We start from the raw sequence: 19,274 nt of genomic DNA, 5'->3' as shown, positions 1-19,274 counted from the left end.
CACTGGGACTTGTGACGTAAGCAGGGGCCTGGGCAGCTTGGCTGGTTTTCATTCCTTTCTCTGGCTTGAAGGAATCACTTGAAGATAAGCGGAAGAAGCAGAAGGAGGAGCGCCTGGACCGGCTCTTCCGCCTCAACGAGCAGCACTGCAACCTTGCGCCCATATACGGCACGGAGGTGCTACAATTTTGTACCCTCTTCCCCCCTGCGCCTGCTGTGTGGAGGAACGAGGAGGAGGAAAGTGATGAGCAAGTGGTGGCAGCCCAGGACATCAAACCGAAGGGCTGGAGAGGAGCTAGCTACGCCCACTGCTATGCAGCTCAAGTACAGAGAGATCCCCAGAGCCTCGCTTCCTACTGGCAGCGCTCAGAGGCCTTGGCCCAGGCAATCCTGACACCCCAGCAACGCATCGAGCAACTGACAGACATTATAGAGAGGTAACATTTTCCCTGGGAGCTTGGAAACGGAGGTGTGGGTTAAGGAGACAGTGTCGCATTGCCTGCCTTTGGTTGTTCTGAATTGCTCCTGGGCATTCTGGGTCCCATTCCCTCAGGGGAAGCCCAGCAACCGCTCTGCTTCCCCGATCTCCCGAGGTGGCCTGGAATCTCCCTTCCTTGTTTCTGCAGGTTCATTTTCGTTATGCCTCCTGTGGAGGCTCCCGCCATCACCATGCACACCTCTCACCCGCCCCCATCGCTCCTGCTCCAGCAGGCTGTCTTTAAGGAGACACTGCGCCAAGAGTTCTCGTCCCGTGCCAGTTGCCTGCATCGCATCATCTGCAACATGAGGACTCAGTTCCCTGACCTCCGCCTCATCCAATATGACTGCGGTAGGTGCTACAGGGCTGGACCTTTCTGACACTGAGAGTGTAGGGCTGCCAGGAAGGCTGTGCTGCGAGGACAGGGGAAATTGTGCCTAGAACATCATCACCAAGGCTTGCGGCTTGTATGCCTTTGGCTCAATTTTTTCCTCTGGTCCCCTTTCTTGCCTGCAGGGAAGCTGCAGACATTGGATGTTCTGCTGCGGCAACTTAAGGCTGGAGCCCATCGAGTCCTCATCTTCACCCAGATGACTCGCATGTTGGACGTGCTGGAGCAGTTCCTCAATTACCATGGGCATATCTACCTGCGGTTGGATGGGAGTACACGTGTGGAGCAGCGGCAGGTAGGTGACGGCAGCTTGCTCTCTTGCCTGTGGACATTCTGAGGACTTTTGGGAGTCATAGTTGTGAACCTTTCCATAACAGGCAAAAAATCCTCAGGAACCAGCTTCCCTTTTTGGAGAAATTTTGTAAAGGTTTGCATCAAGAATCTGAACCAAGAGTTCAAGGAGAAATGGCATTTGGAATAAAGTATACGAACACTTCTGCCTACCAGTTTGTGTACCTAGTCTAATGTTTTTGAGGATTTCTGTTGTCATTGGCAGAAAGCAGTTTGATGACAGGAGTGCTATGATGGGATGGAGAAGTGCAGAACAATACTGAGATTCGGAGAGGGAAGCCAGGTGATCCTGAGAGGGAATGGAAGCTAAGGAAGCCCATTTTGTAATTTTGATGACAGAAATTAATTTCCTGCATTGTAGAGTTAAATGAATTGTAGTTCCTACACTGGGTGCCTCACTGACTTGTTAAGTGTGTTCCTTCTAAAGCTAGGGAGATAAAACTACGGAATCATCATCCTGGCCTTTCTTCCACTTCTTGACTTTGGGTTCTCATCCAACTTTGGCAGGCACTGATGGAGCGTTTCAACGCAGACAAGCGCATCTTCTGTTTCATCCTGTCAACACGCAGTGGTGGCGTGGGGGTGAACCTGACAGGTGCTGACACTGTGGTGTTCTATGATAGCGACTGGAACCCCACTATGGATGCCCAGGCCCAGGACCGCTGCCACCGTATTGGGCAGACACGGGATGTTCACATCTACAGGTTAGCTGGGCTTCCTTGTGGCACTGGCAGAGACAGGTGTGCAGCCATAATGGAAAAAGCAGGACTTACTCCCAATGGGGGAGGGGGTTTGACAAATGTGTTTGTGGGTGGGAATGATCCCATAGCAGAGAGGTCGTATTCACAAGTGGTCATTTAAGCTGACTTGTTGCTTCTTCAGATTGATCAGCGAAAGGACAGTGGAGGAAAATATCTTGAAGAAAGCTAATCAGAAGAGGATGCTGGGAGACATGGCCATTGAGGGGGGCAACTTCACCACAGCCTATTTTAAACAGGTAACCACAGTAAAGTGTGGCTGTTCTACAGCCTGAGTGCCAAACTGCATTTGGTACAGCTGGTTGGATTGTTAGTTTTGCACTGGTGTTGCTTCAAACCGCAGGTTTCTGAAGGAGCTTCTTGTCATTGTAGTGCTGCTCTTGAGACAGCCTGAAGAGGGATTGCAAATGAATAGCAGCATTAGTTTGTTCTGGGGAACAAAAGAGAATCTTAAAACATAAACTAGTTATCTGCAAAGAGGAATTCCATGGGCAAGAGCATCGCTTGTCAGATGCTTGCTTTAGGAGTTAGCAGCTCACTGGCTAGAATCCATTTGTAACCTTGCTCCCCTCTGTTCTTCTCAGCAAACCATCCGCGATCTGTTTGACATGCCACTGGATGAACCAGGCAAGAAAGAAGGAGAGGGCCCCCCTCCAGCTCAGGAGGAGGAAGAGGACCCCATGGCCACCAAGCAGGCTCAGATTCTGGAGCAGGTAAGCACACACACACCGGACACAGTGTTGATGAGAGGATTGCTGATCCCCTGGGTTTGGGAGCCTTTATTACTCAACCCTCCCTGGATGTCTCTGGCTCATAGGCTCTGTGCAGAGCAGAGGACCCCGAGGACATCCGAGCGGCCACCCAAGCCAAGGCAGAGCAAGTGGCTGATCTGGCTGAGTTCAATGAGAACATCCCTTTGGATACAGAAGACAGACCCAGCAGGGAAGAGGAAGAGGAGATGTCGAAGGCAGAGCAGGAAATTGCTTCGCTGGTTGAACAGGTATGCAAACTTGTTTGTCTCTTTGCAAAATGATAGTCCTGTTCTATCTTACACCTAAGTGAAGTGTTGCCCCCATCATGCAAGTTCACATTAGATCATGAAACCTGTTTATACTTCCTTGGCTCATTAAGACAGTACTTAATGTGATTAGCAGTTGTTCTTCAGGGTACCCAAATGTCTTGAGGTCTTTCCCAACCTACTTCTTGAGATTCTGTAATCTGAAGATCATGTTCATTGAACACCCTGATTTGTTTCTAGTAAAACCCAGTCCCTGGCTAGATCACTAAAGTCCTGTCTCTTGGACACCTTGCCTGTTCTGACCCATTGACCTGCCTCCCCTTCCCTCAAAGTCCTCATCTGAACTTTGCTTTCTCCCTGCAGCTCACTCCCATTGAACGCTATGCCATGAACTTCCTGGAGGCGTCTCTGGAGGACATCAGTCGAGAGGAACTGAAGCAGGCAGAGGTAAATTCCTATCTTGTTAGGCAAGTGCAGCTGCAGGGGACTCTGACATGTGGCCGGCTGTGTCATTTTCCAGTTCAAAGTTGATCAGCTCCTCAATCTGATGCAACTTTCTGGACAGCCGCATAGCAACCATCTTTCAGGCTGTTGTGAGTCCCATTTCTCTGGACTCACAACCTTTCAAGGAGATGACACCCAGGGTTGAAAACTGTATTCTAAGACAGTAGAGCAAGAGCTTTGGTTGGTTGGATGGAAGGAAAGGGGTAGTGAGGTTCATTGCTTGAGCAGCATAAACCTCAGAACCTTGCTTTTCTAAGGTACCCTGGAACAGACCAGACCAAATCCTCTAACCTCAGTGGCACCATTTGTCACAACAATAAGCTGTTTTCTGGCTACTCACTCAGCCAGCTCCTTTCTCTGTTGTCCTTAGGAACAGGTGGAAGCTGCCCGCAAGGACATTGACCAGGCTAAAGATGAAGTGGTCTTCAAGCTGCCAGAAGATGAAGATGAGAGCCTGCTTACTGAGGAAGTCTCCAGCAAGAAGAGCAAGAAGGCCAGGGTTTCCAGCCGCACAGCCTCAGAAAGGACAGGCACCCGCGTCAGCGAAAGATTGCGTAGCACACGACAAATGCTGCGAGATGGGGATGGCGGGGATGCAGAGTCCCCCCAAGGGAGGCTGCCCAACCTCCGACATTCCCGGATGGCTGCGGAAGAGGAGGAGGACGGCCTGCCTCAGGTGGCCCAGCACACACGAGGTGCTGCCATACGAAGGGAGTTGGTGCGGGAGGAAACACCAGCGCATCCTGTCCTGCATGCTCGAAGGACCATGGTTCGCCGAGAGGAGCTGTGGACGAAACCACCGACCACTGCAGAGAGGCTGCAGAAAACAGCCCTGTACAGGACTGAGGCATTCACTTCCAGTGATAGGGTTTTGAGAACTAATCCTCACAGGACAGACACCCCGCCTGCTGGGGAGAAGGTGCTGCGAGTTACTCCCCCAAAGCCAGATCTAGGTGCTGCTGGTGATAGGATGCAAAGAGGAACTCAGCCTACTGGTGACAGGCTGCCCCGAGGTGCCCCACAAAGAGCAGATACCAGTGTGGATAAAGTTCTGAGGCTGGGTCAGCAGAAACCTGAGAAACCCATTGGGCTGGACAAACTGCAGAGCAGCCCCTCTAGGCCTGATGTCCCAGCCTCTGGGGCACAGATCTCCCAGCTCCACCCACAAGGACTTGACAGAGAGGCAGTCAGATTAAAGGTGGATTTAAGAGAGCAGAAAGAAAGTGAAGTGTCCCCTGTCCGTCTCTCCTCCTCTGAATTGCAAGCCTCCAAGGATGTCCCAGGCGTTGAGCTAGCAGCATGTCTGGCACAAGATGGTCCAGCGGCTGTTGAGAAGCCATTGAATATACAGACACCGGCTGTCACAGAGAAGGCCATTGTGGAGAAGGCACCAGGCCCAGTCACTCCAGTTGCCACTGTGGAACTACCACGTGAAAGCAAACTAGAGGATGCACATGAAGTAGGTCTTGCTGTGGAGGTTCAGGAGTGCCTGTCTAGGCCAGAAGAAGAAAAGGGCAGCACTGTGAAACAACAAGATTCACTGAACTCTGTGGATGATGTACCCACGCAGGAAGCTCAAGAGGGAACTCCTTTGGGCAGCGCTGATAGGACAGTGTCTGAAGGAGCCATCTCTAAAAGCTCAGAGGACACCCCTGTGCAAAACACAGGCAGAGCAACTCCTGAGTCTGTTAGTGAAGCCACCAAGGTTGAAGTGCCTGTGCTGATTCCAGACCAGTCTGTGGCAGCTGCTGATTGTCTCCCTCAACTGGAAATTCTGCCTCGTGTTAAAGAACAAAATGGTTTGGAGCAGCCTCCCAGAACTGGCAGCTTGCCTCTTCCTGTTCCAAACTCCCTGAACGAGCCCAAGCCTAAAATGCTGCCTCCAGAGACTGTGCTGCCAACACCAGAGCCAGCGATAAGTGAAACCGGCAGCCTCAAGGAATCGCCCAGGCAGGAGCAAGGGGTGGTAGGGAAGCCGCTGACTGGGGGTGAGCTGCAAAACAAAGAAGCCAAGGTTCCATCTGGCTGCACAGAGGCTGGTGCTGTACAAGAGAGTCCATTAGCTGCTGCTGTAATCTCCTCAGGAGTTCTGTTCTCAGATGAGAATCCTTCACCGGCCAGAGTGCCCCGCCGTCGAACCAGTGCGGATGTCCTGATCCTGCGGAGTGGTCAGGGCAAAGATGGCCCTGCTGCCAAAGTTTTGCGCAAACTGCCAGGCCGCCTGGTCACTGTGGTGGAGGAGAAAGAGCTGATTCGACGGCGACGTAACCGTATGCGCAGACTTGATGCCGCCAGCATTGCCATGTTGAGTCCTAGCAACAGCTCAACCCAGAGTGTGCTAGAACCAGAGACTTCCCCCTCTGGCAAGGAGTTGCCACTGCTCCGTGACTTACCTGCCCGTCGGAGGATTGAACTGGAGAGCCGGGCAGCAGCCAAGGAGAAAGGTGCTGTGAGAGAAGAGCTGCTCGTTAATGCTTCCACTGAGCCTGTCAAACGTAAACGAGGACGTCCCCCCAAGAACAAGTGCCCTGAGCGCCAGAGTTCAGGGTTGCCACAACCCAGCCTTGAACCAGCCCTGGAAAACAACCCCCAAAGCAAGGCACTGGAGAAGGTCCCAGAGGTCCAACCCCCAAATAAGGCATTGGAGAAAAAGACACCCAAGGCAATCTCTGCCAAGAGAGAGTCTCTCAAGAATAAGCTTCCGAGTAGCAAAAATGACTCTCCTGTAGAAAAACGTAGGCGTGGCCGTCCCCCTAAGGTACGGGACCCCCCTGTCATTCCACCCAAGCCACCTGCCTCTGATACGCCACCAGCCACACTTACAAAACCTCTGGTCACAGAGCTACCCTCTAAGGCATCAGAGCAGACGAACACATCCATTGGGCCTGCCCCAGTGATAGAGGCAACATCTAGGGTGAATGAATCAGCAGGCCTTCATCCTAAACCAACTTTCATCTCAAAAAGCTCCCCTAAAAGACGGAACCGTATGACCACACATCCCAAACTCGCATCAAAATCCGTTCCTAAGGCAAAAGAGTTAATAGCCAGGCCTCCAAAACCTCTTTCCAAGTCATCTACAGAAGTACCTGAACCATTTGCAAGTCCATCAACAACACAGCCTTCCTCAGAGGTGCAGGGGCTGCCTTCTCCACCATGCCCACCACCCCAGACTGTCCTTACTCCCCCATCAGCAGAAACTCCACCAAAACGGAAGAGGGGTCGACCCCCAAAGAACTCGCCCTCTCCCCGTGTGGAGGTGGCACAACCGCCGCCTTCAGCCTCTGACCAAGAGACCTCCATAGACAACCAGGCCCCAGCTCCTCCTGTTCGCAAGCGGCGGAGGCGAAGGAGGAAGGATGAACTGGGCCCGGCATTGCCTAGTGTTAACCAGAGCTCATCAGAGGGTGAGGATGGCCGGCCACTGACCAGACTGGCTCTGCTGAAGCGTGAGGAAAAGCCAGAGTCGGGCAGTGAGGGTTTAGCACAGCCTTCCCCAAAGCACGTGGTCATGGAGGGTCCTTCGTCAGCAGAGAGCAGTACTGGGGAACAGCCTTCAAGTGACACCCCCTCCCGTTCCACACGTCTCCGGCCCGGCAGCCTTGTTCCGCCACTGGAACGGGAGACCCAGCGACGGAAGCGGCGCGGCTCCTTGGCAGGCAGCCGAGTGAGCAACAGCAGCAGGAAGTCACCTGTTCCCCAAGCTGCCTCAGAGCAAGAAGGTGGAGAGTCGGAGTCCTCCCTGCGATCATCTTCTGAGTCGAGTGGTAACAAAAGCATCCAGCAGCCCAAGCGCCAGTGCTGTAAACCTGGAGGGGCACGTGGCAGAGGGAGGGGCCAGCGGCACCGTGGGGGATGGGCCAGCCGCATTCTTCGTAGTGCAGCTAAGCCCTCTGAGAGCACCCGCTCGGCCTCCTCCCCCATCCCCACACGGAAAGCAGGCCCAGCTTCCACATCCACTTCGGCAGGGGTGCCCACTGGAGCGCCCTCCGCTGCCAGCTCTCCAGCCGCTCTGCTTACCTCCTCGCTAAGTAACAGAGGCCGCAAGCCCAAGACGTGACCACAGCGCAAGAAGTTATGACGTAACTTCTCTGCGGGGGCGGTTCAGTGGCCATTCCTTCCCCTGCACGCCTCTGAAGCAGATTTAGCCTCCGCCCTCCCCTCGCTCTTGCTCCTCCCCTTCACACTGGGGCAGCAGATGGGGCTCAAGTCTACCCGCACAGCTCCCTGCATTCCAGACTTGACTGTTAGAGTACTACTTGAACGGAGGACGGTGAGCACACTTCATTCCCAGTTGCTCCCTGAGTGGAGCAAGGGGCACTCCTGCTGAAGTAGCTAGCTACCTGGGTATGTCGCTCAGCTGTTCTGTCACTATGGGACGTGGCATGGCCAGCAGCACTTTCTCAATGAATTCTGCTACTTTCCTGATTGGGGAGGGGGAAGCAGCTCCTAGAGTTACACTACAGGGCTCACACCATCCCTGAATGCCCCAGCAGTTCAGTACCATTGGGCTTTCTGGGCACTTGCATCCCGTGTCATCTTTGGGGGTTACGTGCCAGCCCTCTTCTCTCCCCACCTCCCCCCCTATTTCCCTCTCCACCCCAAAAGTAACACAGGGGATGCCTCCTGGTTTATAACATGGCTAGCTCTTTTTTAATAGCTTTGGGTTGGTTTTTAAATGACAGTGACCAAATGCTGGCTCTCTATCTCCCTCTGGATTGTTCCCCTCTGCTTATTCTGTTCTCAGCTTGGAGTCCTCTTGAGGCACAGCAGTAGACAAGCGGAGCCCTCCGAATGAGGCACGAGGCTGCCCCGCGGGGAAGGTAGTGCCTCCACTGCTTGCGCCACCACACACACACAGACATTTACATGCACCAGGAGAAAACTCTTATTTTTAATGATGTAAATTGCAGTCTTGCTGCTCCAAGGACTCTGTGGGTATCTCAGTTTGCTCAGATCCTCTCCCCTTCCTTTCTCTCCCCCCCCCCATCACTCTGTGTACAGCTCTCATTGTAAAATAGGTTCTTTTGAACATAATCTATGCAAAGGTTATTTTGTATAGGGGAGCACAACGTTCCCTCCCCTCCACCGCAGTGGGATGATGGGGCGGCAGTGGTTCTCTGGTTTTGGGGAGGGGGTGCCGTTGGGGTGGAGGGGGAGGTGTTCCTATGGAGCTGTCTTTCCTACTGAAGCATGTTCAGAACTTGTACAGAAGACCGGTGTAATCTTTCTTCAGAATAATGCTATGAATAAAGTGTTAAAAAAAAAAGGAAAACCAACAGCACACCAAACAGGCCTGTCGAGTCTTTTTGTTTCTTTCTTTGTTTTGGCGGGGCTACCTTGTCCACTTCTGCTTGCTTCAGTCTTCTTTGAATATAACCTCTCACAGCTGGCCTGCAGAACAAGGGGTTCTTCTTCCCTGTGAGCCTGATGAGAGTTGCATAGCTTTCCTCTCCCTTGCCTGCCAGTGGGCATATAAACGGATCTGGGTGCCAGGAGTTTTAGGGGTTCATTCCTAATTCACTTGAGTCTTGACCATTTAGCCACTGAAGATTGTCGCTTCAGTAGGCACACAAGTCTATTATGTTTTGCTCTGTAGTTAGATGAGCTGCCTCCTCTGAAATGGGCAGGGCTGAGTTCTTTGCTGGCTCAGTGCTCTGAGGGAGTGGAAGGCTCTCCAGTCCCCTGCCTTTCTGAGCAGCCTGCTAAGGTAGGAAAAGCCATTCAGCCTGCCCTGCCGGGTTCTTTTTGCGTCCTTGAAAGACTTTGCCAAACTTGTGATAAGGGATGGCCTGACCTTTGAGTAACAAGGCAGTTGTGCTGCTTTGTTCAGTGCCAGGGAAAGGAGTGAGATTCAGTCTGCTCCTACAATTGTAAGCCCAACCTCTGCTCCCTGAAAAGATGGGAAACAATATACCAAGGAGCACAGGAGTTAAAGGAAAATTCGTTGGATTTTACAGTTGCTTAGGGCACTGAGAAAGGGACAAAAGATATGGACTCTACCTGTGCCATCTTGGTGGAAAGTTTCCTGATCAGAGAAGCCTTTTGTGTAGTGGTTCCAAAATTACTTTGGAAGGCTTGTCAAAAGGGCTATCAAGTGTTAATAGATGGAGTAATCACGGCTTTTCAGGTTGGGTACAAGAATGTGGGCAAACAAGTTCCCCAGCCGCCCTTGACATTGCCTGCCAATGGGAGTAGTGTGTGAAAAATTTGCCGGTCTTACTGTTGAGGTGTGTCCTTGTTTGGTTTTGGCTGGACCTATTCTAGGATAAAGGTGGCTTTTATTTCTTTTTGATAACCTACATTGTTGCTGGCGACCCTAAAAACACTGCTGAGCGTAGAATCAAAATGCTCATGGCACTTCCTTTGCTCATCAAAATTGAGACCTGAGCAAAGGCCTGGAGCTTTCTCAGAAGTAAGGAACCAGCCACCATATTCCACTTACAGGAGTGGGATCAGCCCCGATTAGTACTTGGATGGGAGACCACCAAGGAAGTCCAGGGTCACAACAGCCAGGCAATGGGGAGAAAAGCACCTCTTCACTTCTTGCCTTGAAAGCCCTATGAAGTTGCCATAATTTGTTTATGTTACTTTCTGTCTGCCCTATCCCGCCAGTGGGCCTCAGGGTGGATTACAACAAACAATAAGCAATAAAATCAGAAGTAAATTTAAGTTAAAACAATAAAACTCCATTTCAGGTGGAAGACAACTAATCAGGCCATTGAACACAGAGCTGGAACTGATATCTTAATAGGCCCAACAGACGGTGGAATCATCTGCAGTGTGACAACCACACCCCACTTTAAGCTCATAATCCTTTATGTGCTGTATACATTTCAGTTTATAAGAAAGAAGGTGGAAAGTGGGGAGATGAATGCAGTTTTGGTGCTGGGGGCAAAACATGTACAATCAGGCTGGTTTGCCCTAGTTAAAGTTGCTTAATTGCAAAGTCGTAAGGTTTATTACTCAGGTCAAACTTTTTTGTAGTAGTAGTAGATAATGAGGCTGTATGCCTAGCCAAAAAGAGTAAGCGTCTCCTCCAGTATTTCCCAGAATGCTAGAAGGTCCTATTGTTGGGGTGGGAAACCATTCATGGGATTAAAAATCAACCATATGCAGGAATTGGAAAAGTGACCGGGGATATCACAACAGCCTATAATGCACAGCATAGTTAAGCTTTTCCTTTTGAAGGTGCTATTCCTCTGTCTTACTTCAGCAAGTAAGGCTGGTGGTTGAAATAGGATTGCTTGATAGCTCCTGCTGTGGGAAGAGGCCTCTTCTAATCAATCAAAATCTTGGCACTGCTATTCTGCCTTCATTCGTTTCAACAGATTCCTTGCTGCCTTTGGGGCCCCAGGCCCTTAATTTCTAACCTTGGTAAGGTTAGAAAGTAACACTATGTAATAACCAAACATCTATATTGATACAGAACCTCAACCTTTGTGGTATTGCCTGTGATTCCAAGCAGGCTTGGTTAGAAGTAGGGCTTCAGTTCCCCAATCTCTTAATGGAACATGGAGAGTCAGGGTAAGAATTAGATGTGCAAAGAGTTGCTGCTGTGACCATCCCTGTCATCTGCCTTTCAGAGTTCACAAAGCAGCAGCCGTGTGTCTTAACTTGTATGACAGCAACATTGATTGTAAACATCATCAGACCCGCCCCCCCTTCGGGCTTCCAGTAAGGATTTATGGGAAAGGGAGATACAACTGCTCCTAACTTGAGTATGTTTCCCCTTTTATTTATTTATTTATATTTGTATCCCACCCTCCCTGCGAACAGGCTCAGGACGGCTAACAGCAAATTAACGTAAAATACAGTAATCTGTTATAAAAACAGAATAAAACATTAAGCAATTATTAAAACCATAATATATAATACATAAAATACAATATATTATAAAAACAGTATTAGAATAAAACATTAAGCAGTTATTAAAACCATAATATATAAAATTAACTTCTTTGGTGCTATATCTGCTGATATGTAATGTATTAGATAAATGGACAGCATCCCATAATTCTTCATGGCATTAGTTATATTCCATCAAAAGTCTAAAGGTAGGGCAAAAAGACATCTATCTGTCCCTTGCCCTTTTCTAACCCCCCTGGACACTGCTATTTCCCAAAGCAAGAAGGAAAAAAAAATTATCCAGGGGCTCTTCTTTGTATAATGCTTTTAACGAGGAAAGCCCCACTGCTTTCAGCAATTGAAGAAAGAAGTCTCAAAGTGTTAACTTTTCAGCTTTCCTGCTCCTTGGAGGTCCCTCTTGAAACTCCCTGCTCTGTAACACAGAAGTACTAGAATGTAGGCAGGAGGATGAAAGTATGAGCACACGCTGACTACCAGGAGCAACCCACATTCCTGGGTTGGTTCCAGATAGCAGTGACCTCATCTACCAAGAGTCTGGGACCCAGCCCATAACAGGCATTGGGAAGCCAGCAGGTATGTGAGCATTCAGCAGCCTGAGAGGTGAAAAGACTAAATGGAGAGTTCCAGAGGGGACACAGGAGAAGCCATCTGCTCCCAGTTTGTGGTGCTTTTTAAAGATTCCTTTTTTATTTCTCTAAAAGAGGAGCTGAATTTTGAAGTCCTTGGAGCGGGGAAGATCTAACCAGGCATCCAGAAGACCTTAAAACTCAAGAAGACGACCTAATTACCATACTATTTATGTTTCTAATTTTGTAAATGGCTCTACAGGTGTTTATCACAAAAGTCTGGTGAATTACGGCACCAGAATGTTCACATTACAAGCAAGAAGTCGGCATGGAGAATGATATTTTTTAAGGATTTTAATCCGGGACACCCATATTGAAGACTTGATTGACTTTCACAGTTTTCTGATGCTGAATTCAGAACCATTGATGTGGACTCAGATGCTTGCTCCACATTAAGGGCAAAGAAACGGGGGCATCCTTGTTTTAGAAGGTTAAAAAGGTTTGCCCACATTCTTGTAACCAGTAGCCTCGGTTCTGTGTCCCAGAAGCAATGGCCGAAGAGATGGAACTCAGCAATAGGACCCTTCCTAGGGAAGGAAATGAGACCTCTGTGATGATCAATATGGGATCTGCAGGGACTCACAATGCTAAGAAGTCCTTTCTTTTGCGCACACACAAACTACGCAACCTGGCTATTGCTAGCATCGTCTGTGGTTGTTCCTGCATTGGAATTCTGGCCCTGATCTATGCATTCAAGGTGAGCTATGGATGTCTGTATGATAACTTTATTTCTGCGCCCAATGAGGGGGGAAATTCAGGGCAGCCCTTGGGCCAGAAAGGGTTCTGGACACTTGCCTTTATAAAAAACACATTTGCCAATGCATTTGGCACAAGAGGGAGAATGTCATGAGCAATGTTCCCTCTAAGCTGTGTTAGTGTGAGTTAGATCACAGTTTTTTAGCCTCACATTTTAACTGCCGCTTGAACTGATCTCATCATTCAAGACAGCTGTGCCCCATGGCAAGAAAATTCTGACCATGACAAGCTAGGATTTCTGTAGGTCTGAGCAGAACAGAATGGAAGTTCAGGAAAAATGGCCCCAGAGCAAGCTAACTTATGCAGCAGCTCACAACTTTCATGCCAGGAGCTCACGAAGTAGAACTTTTGCTCACAAGGCTCCACACAAGGGAGTACTGGTCATGAGGAGTGACTCACAAAAGCTCATGCCCTACCACAATTTTTGTTAAGGTGCTGCTGGACTCTTCTACTTTGTCATCCCATAGAGATGGTGGAGAGTCTGCAGTTTAGTGACAGAGCCCCTGCTTTTCAGGAAAAGTCCTAGGTTTACCTCCTAGTGTCTCCAGTTAACAGAGTCTTGGGGCAGACAGGCTGTGTTGGGAAAAATGCCTCTTTGGGCTAAGACCCTGGAGTGTGACTTGCCACCAGAAAAGATCACAATGAGCTGAATGGATTCCTGTCCGGATTCTCTGCGGCAGCTTCAGAACCGTTAGAACCTCAGTCCACCCACCCAAAATTGAAACCAGGCAAATGTTTTTAGCACTGTCATTCCCACCGAGAGGATGTATGTGTCTTTCATGGACATTCCACGTCTACCCAAGTGCGTTGTGGGCACCTCCTGGTGGGCAGGAAAGAAAGAAAAGGCTTAAGTGCACTTTGTTGCAGTTAACTGCTGCTTGAATGGATCTCATCATTCAAGACAAAGCTGTGCCCCATGGCAAGAAAATTCTGGCCATGGCAAGCTAGGCTTTCTGTAGGTCTGAGCAGAATGGAATGGAAGCGCCAGTTCATGTATTTCACTGGTGGGGACAAGCAAATTCCAAGGGGGCATCTCTGTCAATGAGAAGTAATGATATCTCTGCCACCCCACAATTACTGTCCTATGAGAGTTTAAAGCACTGGGGGGGGGGGGGAGCAGTGTCCATGCAGCTGCTGAGGCCATAGGTACCTGTCATTGAAAATACTCTGGCATAATAAGGGACATCCGTTAAGTGCCATGTGGCAGTGAGGTTTCAGAGCAACAGCTGCTGCATCCTTTAAGGCAGTGGCCCCCAACCTTTTTTGCACCAGGGACTGGTTTTGTGGAAGACAATTTTTCCACGGACCAGTGGGGGTGGGAGTGCTGGGGTTTTTGTTGCTCCAGGCTGCCATCCCATTCCACCCCATCCCTACCCCTCATGGGGGTCTTTAAATGAGGGGTGGGCAAAAGTCATTGCCACAATGCCCCTTCTGCCCACCCGGGACCTAGGAGAATGAAAGAGGTGGTGCTTTGGAGCAATGCCATGCTGCCTCTTTCAGCAAAAAGGATGGTAGTGCAGCTCTGCCTCACTCCGCAGCCCAGTTGCTAACAGGCCACGGACTGGTACCGGTCCACGGACCAGGGATTGGGGACCCCTGCTTTAAGGGAGCTCTGGAGAAACCTGAAAGCTTATCAGGGGCCCCTGAGCTAGGAGAAGAGCTACTGCAGAAAAGATTCTCTGAAAGAAGTGTGTTCAGCCACTACCATTTGTTTCCAAGGGGGTGTTCCAGAGGTCATATGAACATTATGGGCACTCCAGGACTTGGCCTAGAATCCCCTGCGATATGTAGAGATTCTATGGCAGATACAAACACGGAAAAGTGTTCCTTGAAAGCAGAAAAGCTTTGAAAATCATGGCATTGTTTTTGTGGCTGCAAATGGAACCACCCATTTGGAATCAGCTGCCTCCACCACAGGAGGAGGAGGATGTTATGCTTGGAGCCTACTAATACTGTGATTGGCTGGTTTATGAATGGTCCCTTCCCTGTGACAGCTGTTTTGTGGTGCTCTCCTTGATCTGGATGGGACCAGGCTAGGTGATCTTATTAGATCTCAGAAGCTAAACAGAATCAACCGTGGCTAGTACTTGGCTGGGAGAGAACCAAGGAAGTCCAGGGTCATTACATGGAAGCAGGCAACGGCAAACTGCCTCTGAACATCTCGTGCCTTGCAAACTCTATGGAGTGGCCGTAAGTTGGTTGTGATGGCACTTTCCCCCCTGCTGCCTCAACATGGTTTTTGGGACACCTGGTCTGAACTATGAGAACATTTTGCTGCACAGAACTAATTAACAGAAATCCCATCTAGCCCTTTGGACACAACTCTCTTACCTGAGATTAGTTTTGATTGTTCATAAACAGATTAACCCAGATGGCATTTAGGATTTTGAGAATTTTCCTTGTCCTCCCAGCTTCTTAGTACACTTTTTTCATGCTTTCCAAGTTCCTACATAATGTTTCCTATCAAGTCACACAGAAACCTATTAGACTTTTTCTTTCAATGGAAAATTGCTAATTGATAATAATACTTCATCAGATCTGAGTCTTTACCCTGAGCCTCAGGTCACACAGCAACACAGTACGATGCAGGGCCTTTTTTGTAGCAGGGACTCCTTTGCATATTAGGCCACACAAGCATGATGTAGCCAATCCTCCTGGAGCTTACAGGGCTCTTAGTACAGAGCCTACTGTAAGCTCCAGAAGGATTGGCTCCATCAAGGGGTGTGGCCTAATATGCAAAGGAGTTCCTGCTACAAAACAAGCTCTGGTAAGGTGTATGCAAAACACGCAGCGCAGTCCTAAACCGAGTTATACCTTAGCAATCTAATAGACTTTACTGTTTTTAAAATGGTGCAACTCTGCTTAGGACTGCCCCATGAAAGAAGTAAAAGATTTTGTCAGTTAATGCCAAGCACCAAGAAAAGTTTGGTCAACAGGAGCTAACTTTGAATACAGTGACCGTTTTTTTAAATTAGTGACAACAGGTGACCAGTGATGAGATTTTCTAACCTTTCTGTCTTCTATCCTGCAGGCTAGGGAGTACCAAAGAGCAAATTCCCACAACTCAGCAGCCTACTGGTATCGGAAGTCCCTGCGGATGTCTTGGCTAAGTATCGGTGTCTGGGTCTCCCTCCTCATCCTGGTGCCCCTGTTAACCATCCTCGTTTCCTACATCTTCTCTCAAGCCGAATGATGCTCGTCGTGAACATAGGCCAGAACCATGTCTTCTGCATGGCTTTCCCAGATGGACTTATTCTAAGCTGGCATCAAGCAACTCATTGCTTGCCCCCTGTCAAGGTGCCCTGGTATGTGGCCTCTGTCCTGGAGGAGATTGGAGAAGTGAGAGTGTGGAAACAGTACGACTTACAGTACCTTCCTGGGCTACACCGTCTCAGAAAGACTTCTTCAGGGCTGAGGAGGTGGGGCTACTGACAAAGCACTGGATTCTCTGTTTATGGAAGATCAAGCCTGTAGATAGTGCTAGACAGAATGTTATAAATCTTGTTTGGTTTCCGCAAGAGGACTTGGCATACTTGAATTATGCCTGTGGCACAGATGCCCAATACATCTGGATTTAGACTTCTCTGATGCCTGTATGTACATGGAGGAGCCAAGTTCAAGAGACTGAAGCTGCATCATTCCACTGCTGTGCTGTTTTCCTTTGATCAGAAGTCGTATTCTTGTTGCTGCCGTGTTTGCGTGTTCTTTGACCGCTTGTTCCACGAGCCCCTTTGGACCACATGCCCAGAGCATTCAACATGGATCTTGGAGACTTCACTTCAAATCCCTGGTTGGCTTATAGCCAACGTGTCCAAGGGATCCTTGGACACGTCTGAGTCTCAGTTCTTCACTTATAAAAACGAGAGACTGCAAGCTGAAGGACTCTTTCTAGGGAGTGAGCCTGATTGAATAACATGGAGCTTCTGAGCTGAGACTTGTCTTGCATTGCTCCCAGCAAGGCTGATGGGAGAGTGCATGAAATAAAGGTTGTAAAACCACTTTAAGCACTTTGTAAAAGGAAAATAACAAATAGAGCTCTGTAGAGACTTTTTTTTTTTTGCTGCTGTTAATGTTACATGAAATGCACCTCTCTCACATAGTCTGGTTGGGTTCTCTGACAAGGGCCACCAACCTCCAGGTGGGGTGTGGAGATCTGGAATTACTGCTGATCTCCAGACACCAGATCCCCTGGAGCAAATGGCTGCTTTGGAGGGCGGGCTGAGCTCCCTCTCCTCCCCAGGCTCTACTTCCAACTCATAGAGTTGCCAGATCCAATTCAAGAAATATCTGGGCCTTTGGGGGTGGAGCCAGGTTCTGACAAGAATGACTGAACTCCAAAGGGAGTTCTGGCCATCACTTTAAAGGGATCACACACCTTTTAAATGCCTTCCATCCATCTGAAATAATGAAGGTTGGGGCACCCTCTTTGGAGGCTCATACAACTGGACCCCCTGGTCCAATCCTTTTGAAACTTGGAAGGTGTCTTGAGGAGAGGCACTGGATGCTATGCTGCAAATTTTGTGCCCTCCCAGGGCCCCAGATACTCACTGATCAATTCTCCATTATACTCTACAGGAATCAGTCTCCATAGGGAATAACGGGAGTGCCCAGCAGACATTTCCCTCCCTCCACTGCTTTCTGATGACCCTGAAGTGGGGGGAGGGCCTCCAAACCAGGGGAAGCCCTGCCTCCCCAACTGGGGATTGGCAACCCTGCCAGCTCCCCCGGAATTCCCCAGCCCAGAGTGGGCAACCCAAGCTCTTCTCCATGCTGATTATTATCTAAATGCAGGCTCATGTGAAATATTGGTTAAATACAGAAGAGAAACTTGGTTTAGAGATTTCTTGCTATTGCACCCCATGTGAATAAGAGGAAGCCTAGAAGCAAGCCTGCAAAGGGATTCAAGTTTGGAGTGATCCAGTCCAAAGGGAAAGGGGCCTCCTGGTCAGAGACTGCAGAGGATGTCAGTCAGCCGCTCACTTTAGACCCCAGCAGCTCAGTCGCAGCACAACTGCTCCAAGTTGTTCTCTCGGTCCACTGGAGCTTATCACGAGGTTAATGATTCCTTTACACATTCTCAAATTAAATACACAATGGGCACCTGACCAACTTGGTTTGCTTTAGGCGCTGGTGCAGAATAGGTTGTTGCAAAATAAGTGAGTGCCACGCATGCCTTGAGCTGATAAAAGAAGCTGCCCTCTCTGATGTGAGAAACAGTGGGGTGCCAGTGTTGCAGAGCTGGATTTTTAGCAGGTTCAAATCCCCCATCTGCCTTGAGAAGGACCTTACGCCAATCTGGTGTCAGAGGGTTGTAAGGATAACATGCTATAACTCTTTATTAACATCTATCCCCCTGAGCTCAGGGGAAGGGCAGGATACAGAGATCTTAATTTTAACAATTTATGACTTTGTTTCTAAAAGTTAAGTGGTGATGTCCACTTGTAATCATGGAAGTAGAAAAAACTGGCCACCCACAGCCAAGGTATGACTCTCTGCATATTTGAGGGACTGCCTGGCTATGCAAAAGAGGGGGGGAGATTTTCTATCAAAAAAAGGGGGGGACACCTTCCAAAATGGGTTTGCTGAGGTTTGCATTCTTTTTTTGACAGCAAGCAGTTACTCTTGACAGGGATGTGTATTTACAAAGACTGCTTACAGAAATGTCTTCTGACAGTCTGTGGAAAGCAGTTGCATTTTACACATTCTGTACATCTTACCTTGGCTTGAGGAGAAGAATCCAGGCCCAGGATTTCTCCCTCAGGCTCTTTAAAAAGTGACTAGCTGCAAAACAGGAAGCAAACCAAACAAGATGTTGGTAGGTGGCTCTCAGGAAAAACAGCTCTCATTGAACAGATGCCTGAGATCTGTGTATTGTGTGACATTTTATGTCACAGCAGCTGCAGAGTATTTGAAGATAACGTTATGTACTGAGTGAGGTGGGGCAACTTGCAACCACATGACTTGCATTTCTCACCAGGGCATGGCCACTTGCTTCTATTGAACAGCAGCCACCCCACAAAAGCCAGTGCAGTGTAGCGTGCAGAGGTGGCCAAACTGTGGCTCTTTTACACATACCATGTGGCTCCTGAAGCCCTCATTGCCCAATCAGCTAACTTGGAGAAGGCATTTCTCTCTTTAAATCAGTTCGCCAAGCCAGCCAGTGGCTTGGAGAATGCATTTAAAGTTGCTTTCTTTCCAGCTCTCTATCCATTCCCCCTCCCTCATCTATTTGCCTTCCTGACTTGCGGCTCTCAACCACCGGATGTTCATGTCTTGCGGCTCTCAACCATCTGATGTTTATTCTATGTGGCTCTTACATTAAGCAAGTTTGGGTCTGGTTTAGAGTTTCAGATGAGGATCTGGAAGATCCAGGTGTGAATCCCCACTCCGCCATGGAAGCCTGCTAGGTGACCTTAGGCCTAACCTACCTTGCAGAGCTGTTGTGAGAATGATGTACCGTAAGCTGCTTGGGTCCCCATTGTGGAGAAAGGCAGGGAATAACGTAAGAAAAGAAAGAAATTAATATA

At 49.1% G+C, this 19,274-nt stretch overlaps 2 protein-coding genes across 3 annotated transcripts in view; both read left to right on the top strand.

The window, feature by feature from the left end:
- SRCAP (Snf2 related CREBBP activator protein) overlaps nt 1-8,787 on the top strand; it is a 32,584-nt gene extending 23,797 nt beyond the window's left edge. For both annotated transcript variants that reach the window (XM_060256608.1, XM_060256609.1), the window contains 9 exons: nt 72-436; nt 626-828; nt 994-1,163; nt 1,727-1,923; nt 2,102-2,216; nt 2,562-2,690; nt 2,795-2,977; nt 3,359-3,442; nt 3,870-8,787. In XM_060256608.1, coding sequence (XP_060112591.1) covers nt 72-436; nt 626-828; nt 994-1,163; nt 1,727-1,923; nt 2,102-2,216; nt 2,562-2,690; nt 2,795-2,977; nt 3,359-3,442; nt 3,870-7,556 — 5,133 coding nt within the window. In that variant the 3' untranslated portion in view covers nt 7,557-8,787. The remainder of the gene's footprint in view (nt 1-71; nt 437-625; nt 829-993; nt 1,164-1,726; nt 1,924-2,101; nt 2,217-2,561; nt 2,691-2,794; nt 2,978-3,358; nt 3,443-3,869) is intronic.
- Nucleotides 8,788-12,456: 3,669 nt separating this feature from the next.
- TMEM265 (transmembrane protein 265) lies at nt 12,457-16,745 on the top strand. Its single transcript, XM_060256629.1, has 2 exons — nt 12,457-12,688; nt 15,779-16,745. Exons 1-2 carry the CDS (start codon nt 12,482-12,484, stop codon nt 15,938-15,940), a joined length of 369 nt encoding a protein of 122 aa, XP_060112612.1. The 5' UTR covers nt 12,457-12,481; the 3' UTR covers nt 15,941-16,745.
- The last annotated feature ends 2,529 nt before the right edge of the window (nt 16,746-19,274 follow it).

The sequence above is a fragment of the Heteronotia binoei genome, chromosome 15 (genome assembly GCF_032191835.1).
Source record: "Heteronotia binoei isolate CCM8104 ecotype False Entrance Well chromosome 15, APGP_CSIRO_Hbin_v1, whole genome shotgun sequence".
In the NCBI taxonomy this organism is placed as follows: Eukaryota; Metazoa; Chordata; class Lepidosauria; order Squamata; family Gekkonidae; genus Heteronotia; species Heteronotia binoei.
Note: the sequence above shows the minus strand (reverse complement) of the source record. Positions and strands in the feature narration are given on the sequence as shown.

Bases quoted from the DNA above. Each gene is read 5' to 3' on its own strand.
- TMEM265 (XM_060256629.1), top strand. From the start codon at position 12,482: ATGGCCGAAGAGATGGAACTCAGCAATAGGACCCTTCCTAGGGAAGGA. The intron at 12,689-15,778 runs GTGAGCTATGGA...TCTATCCTGCAG, and splicing joins CCCTGATCTATGCATTCAAG to GCTAGGGAGTACCAAAGAGC.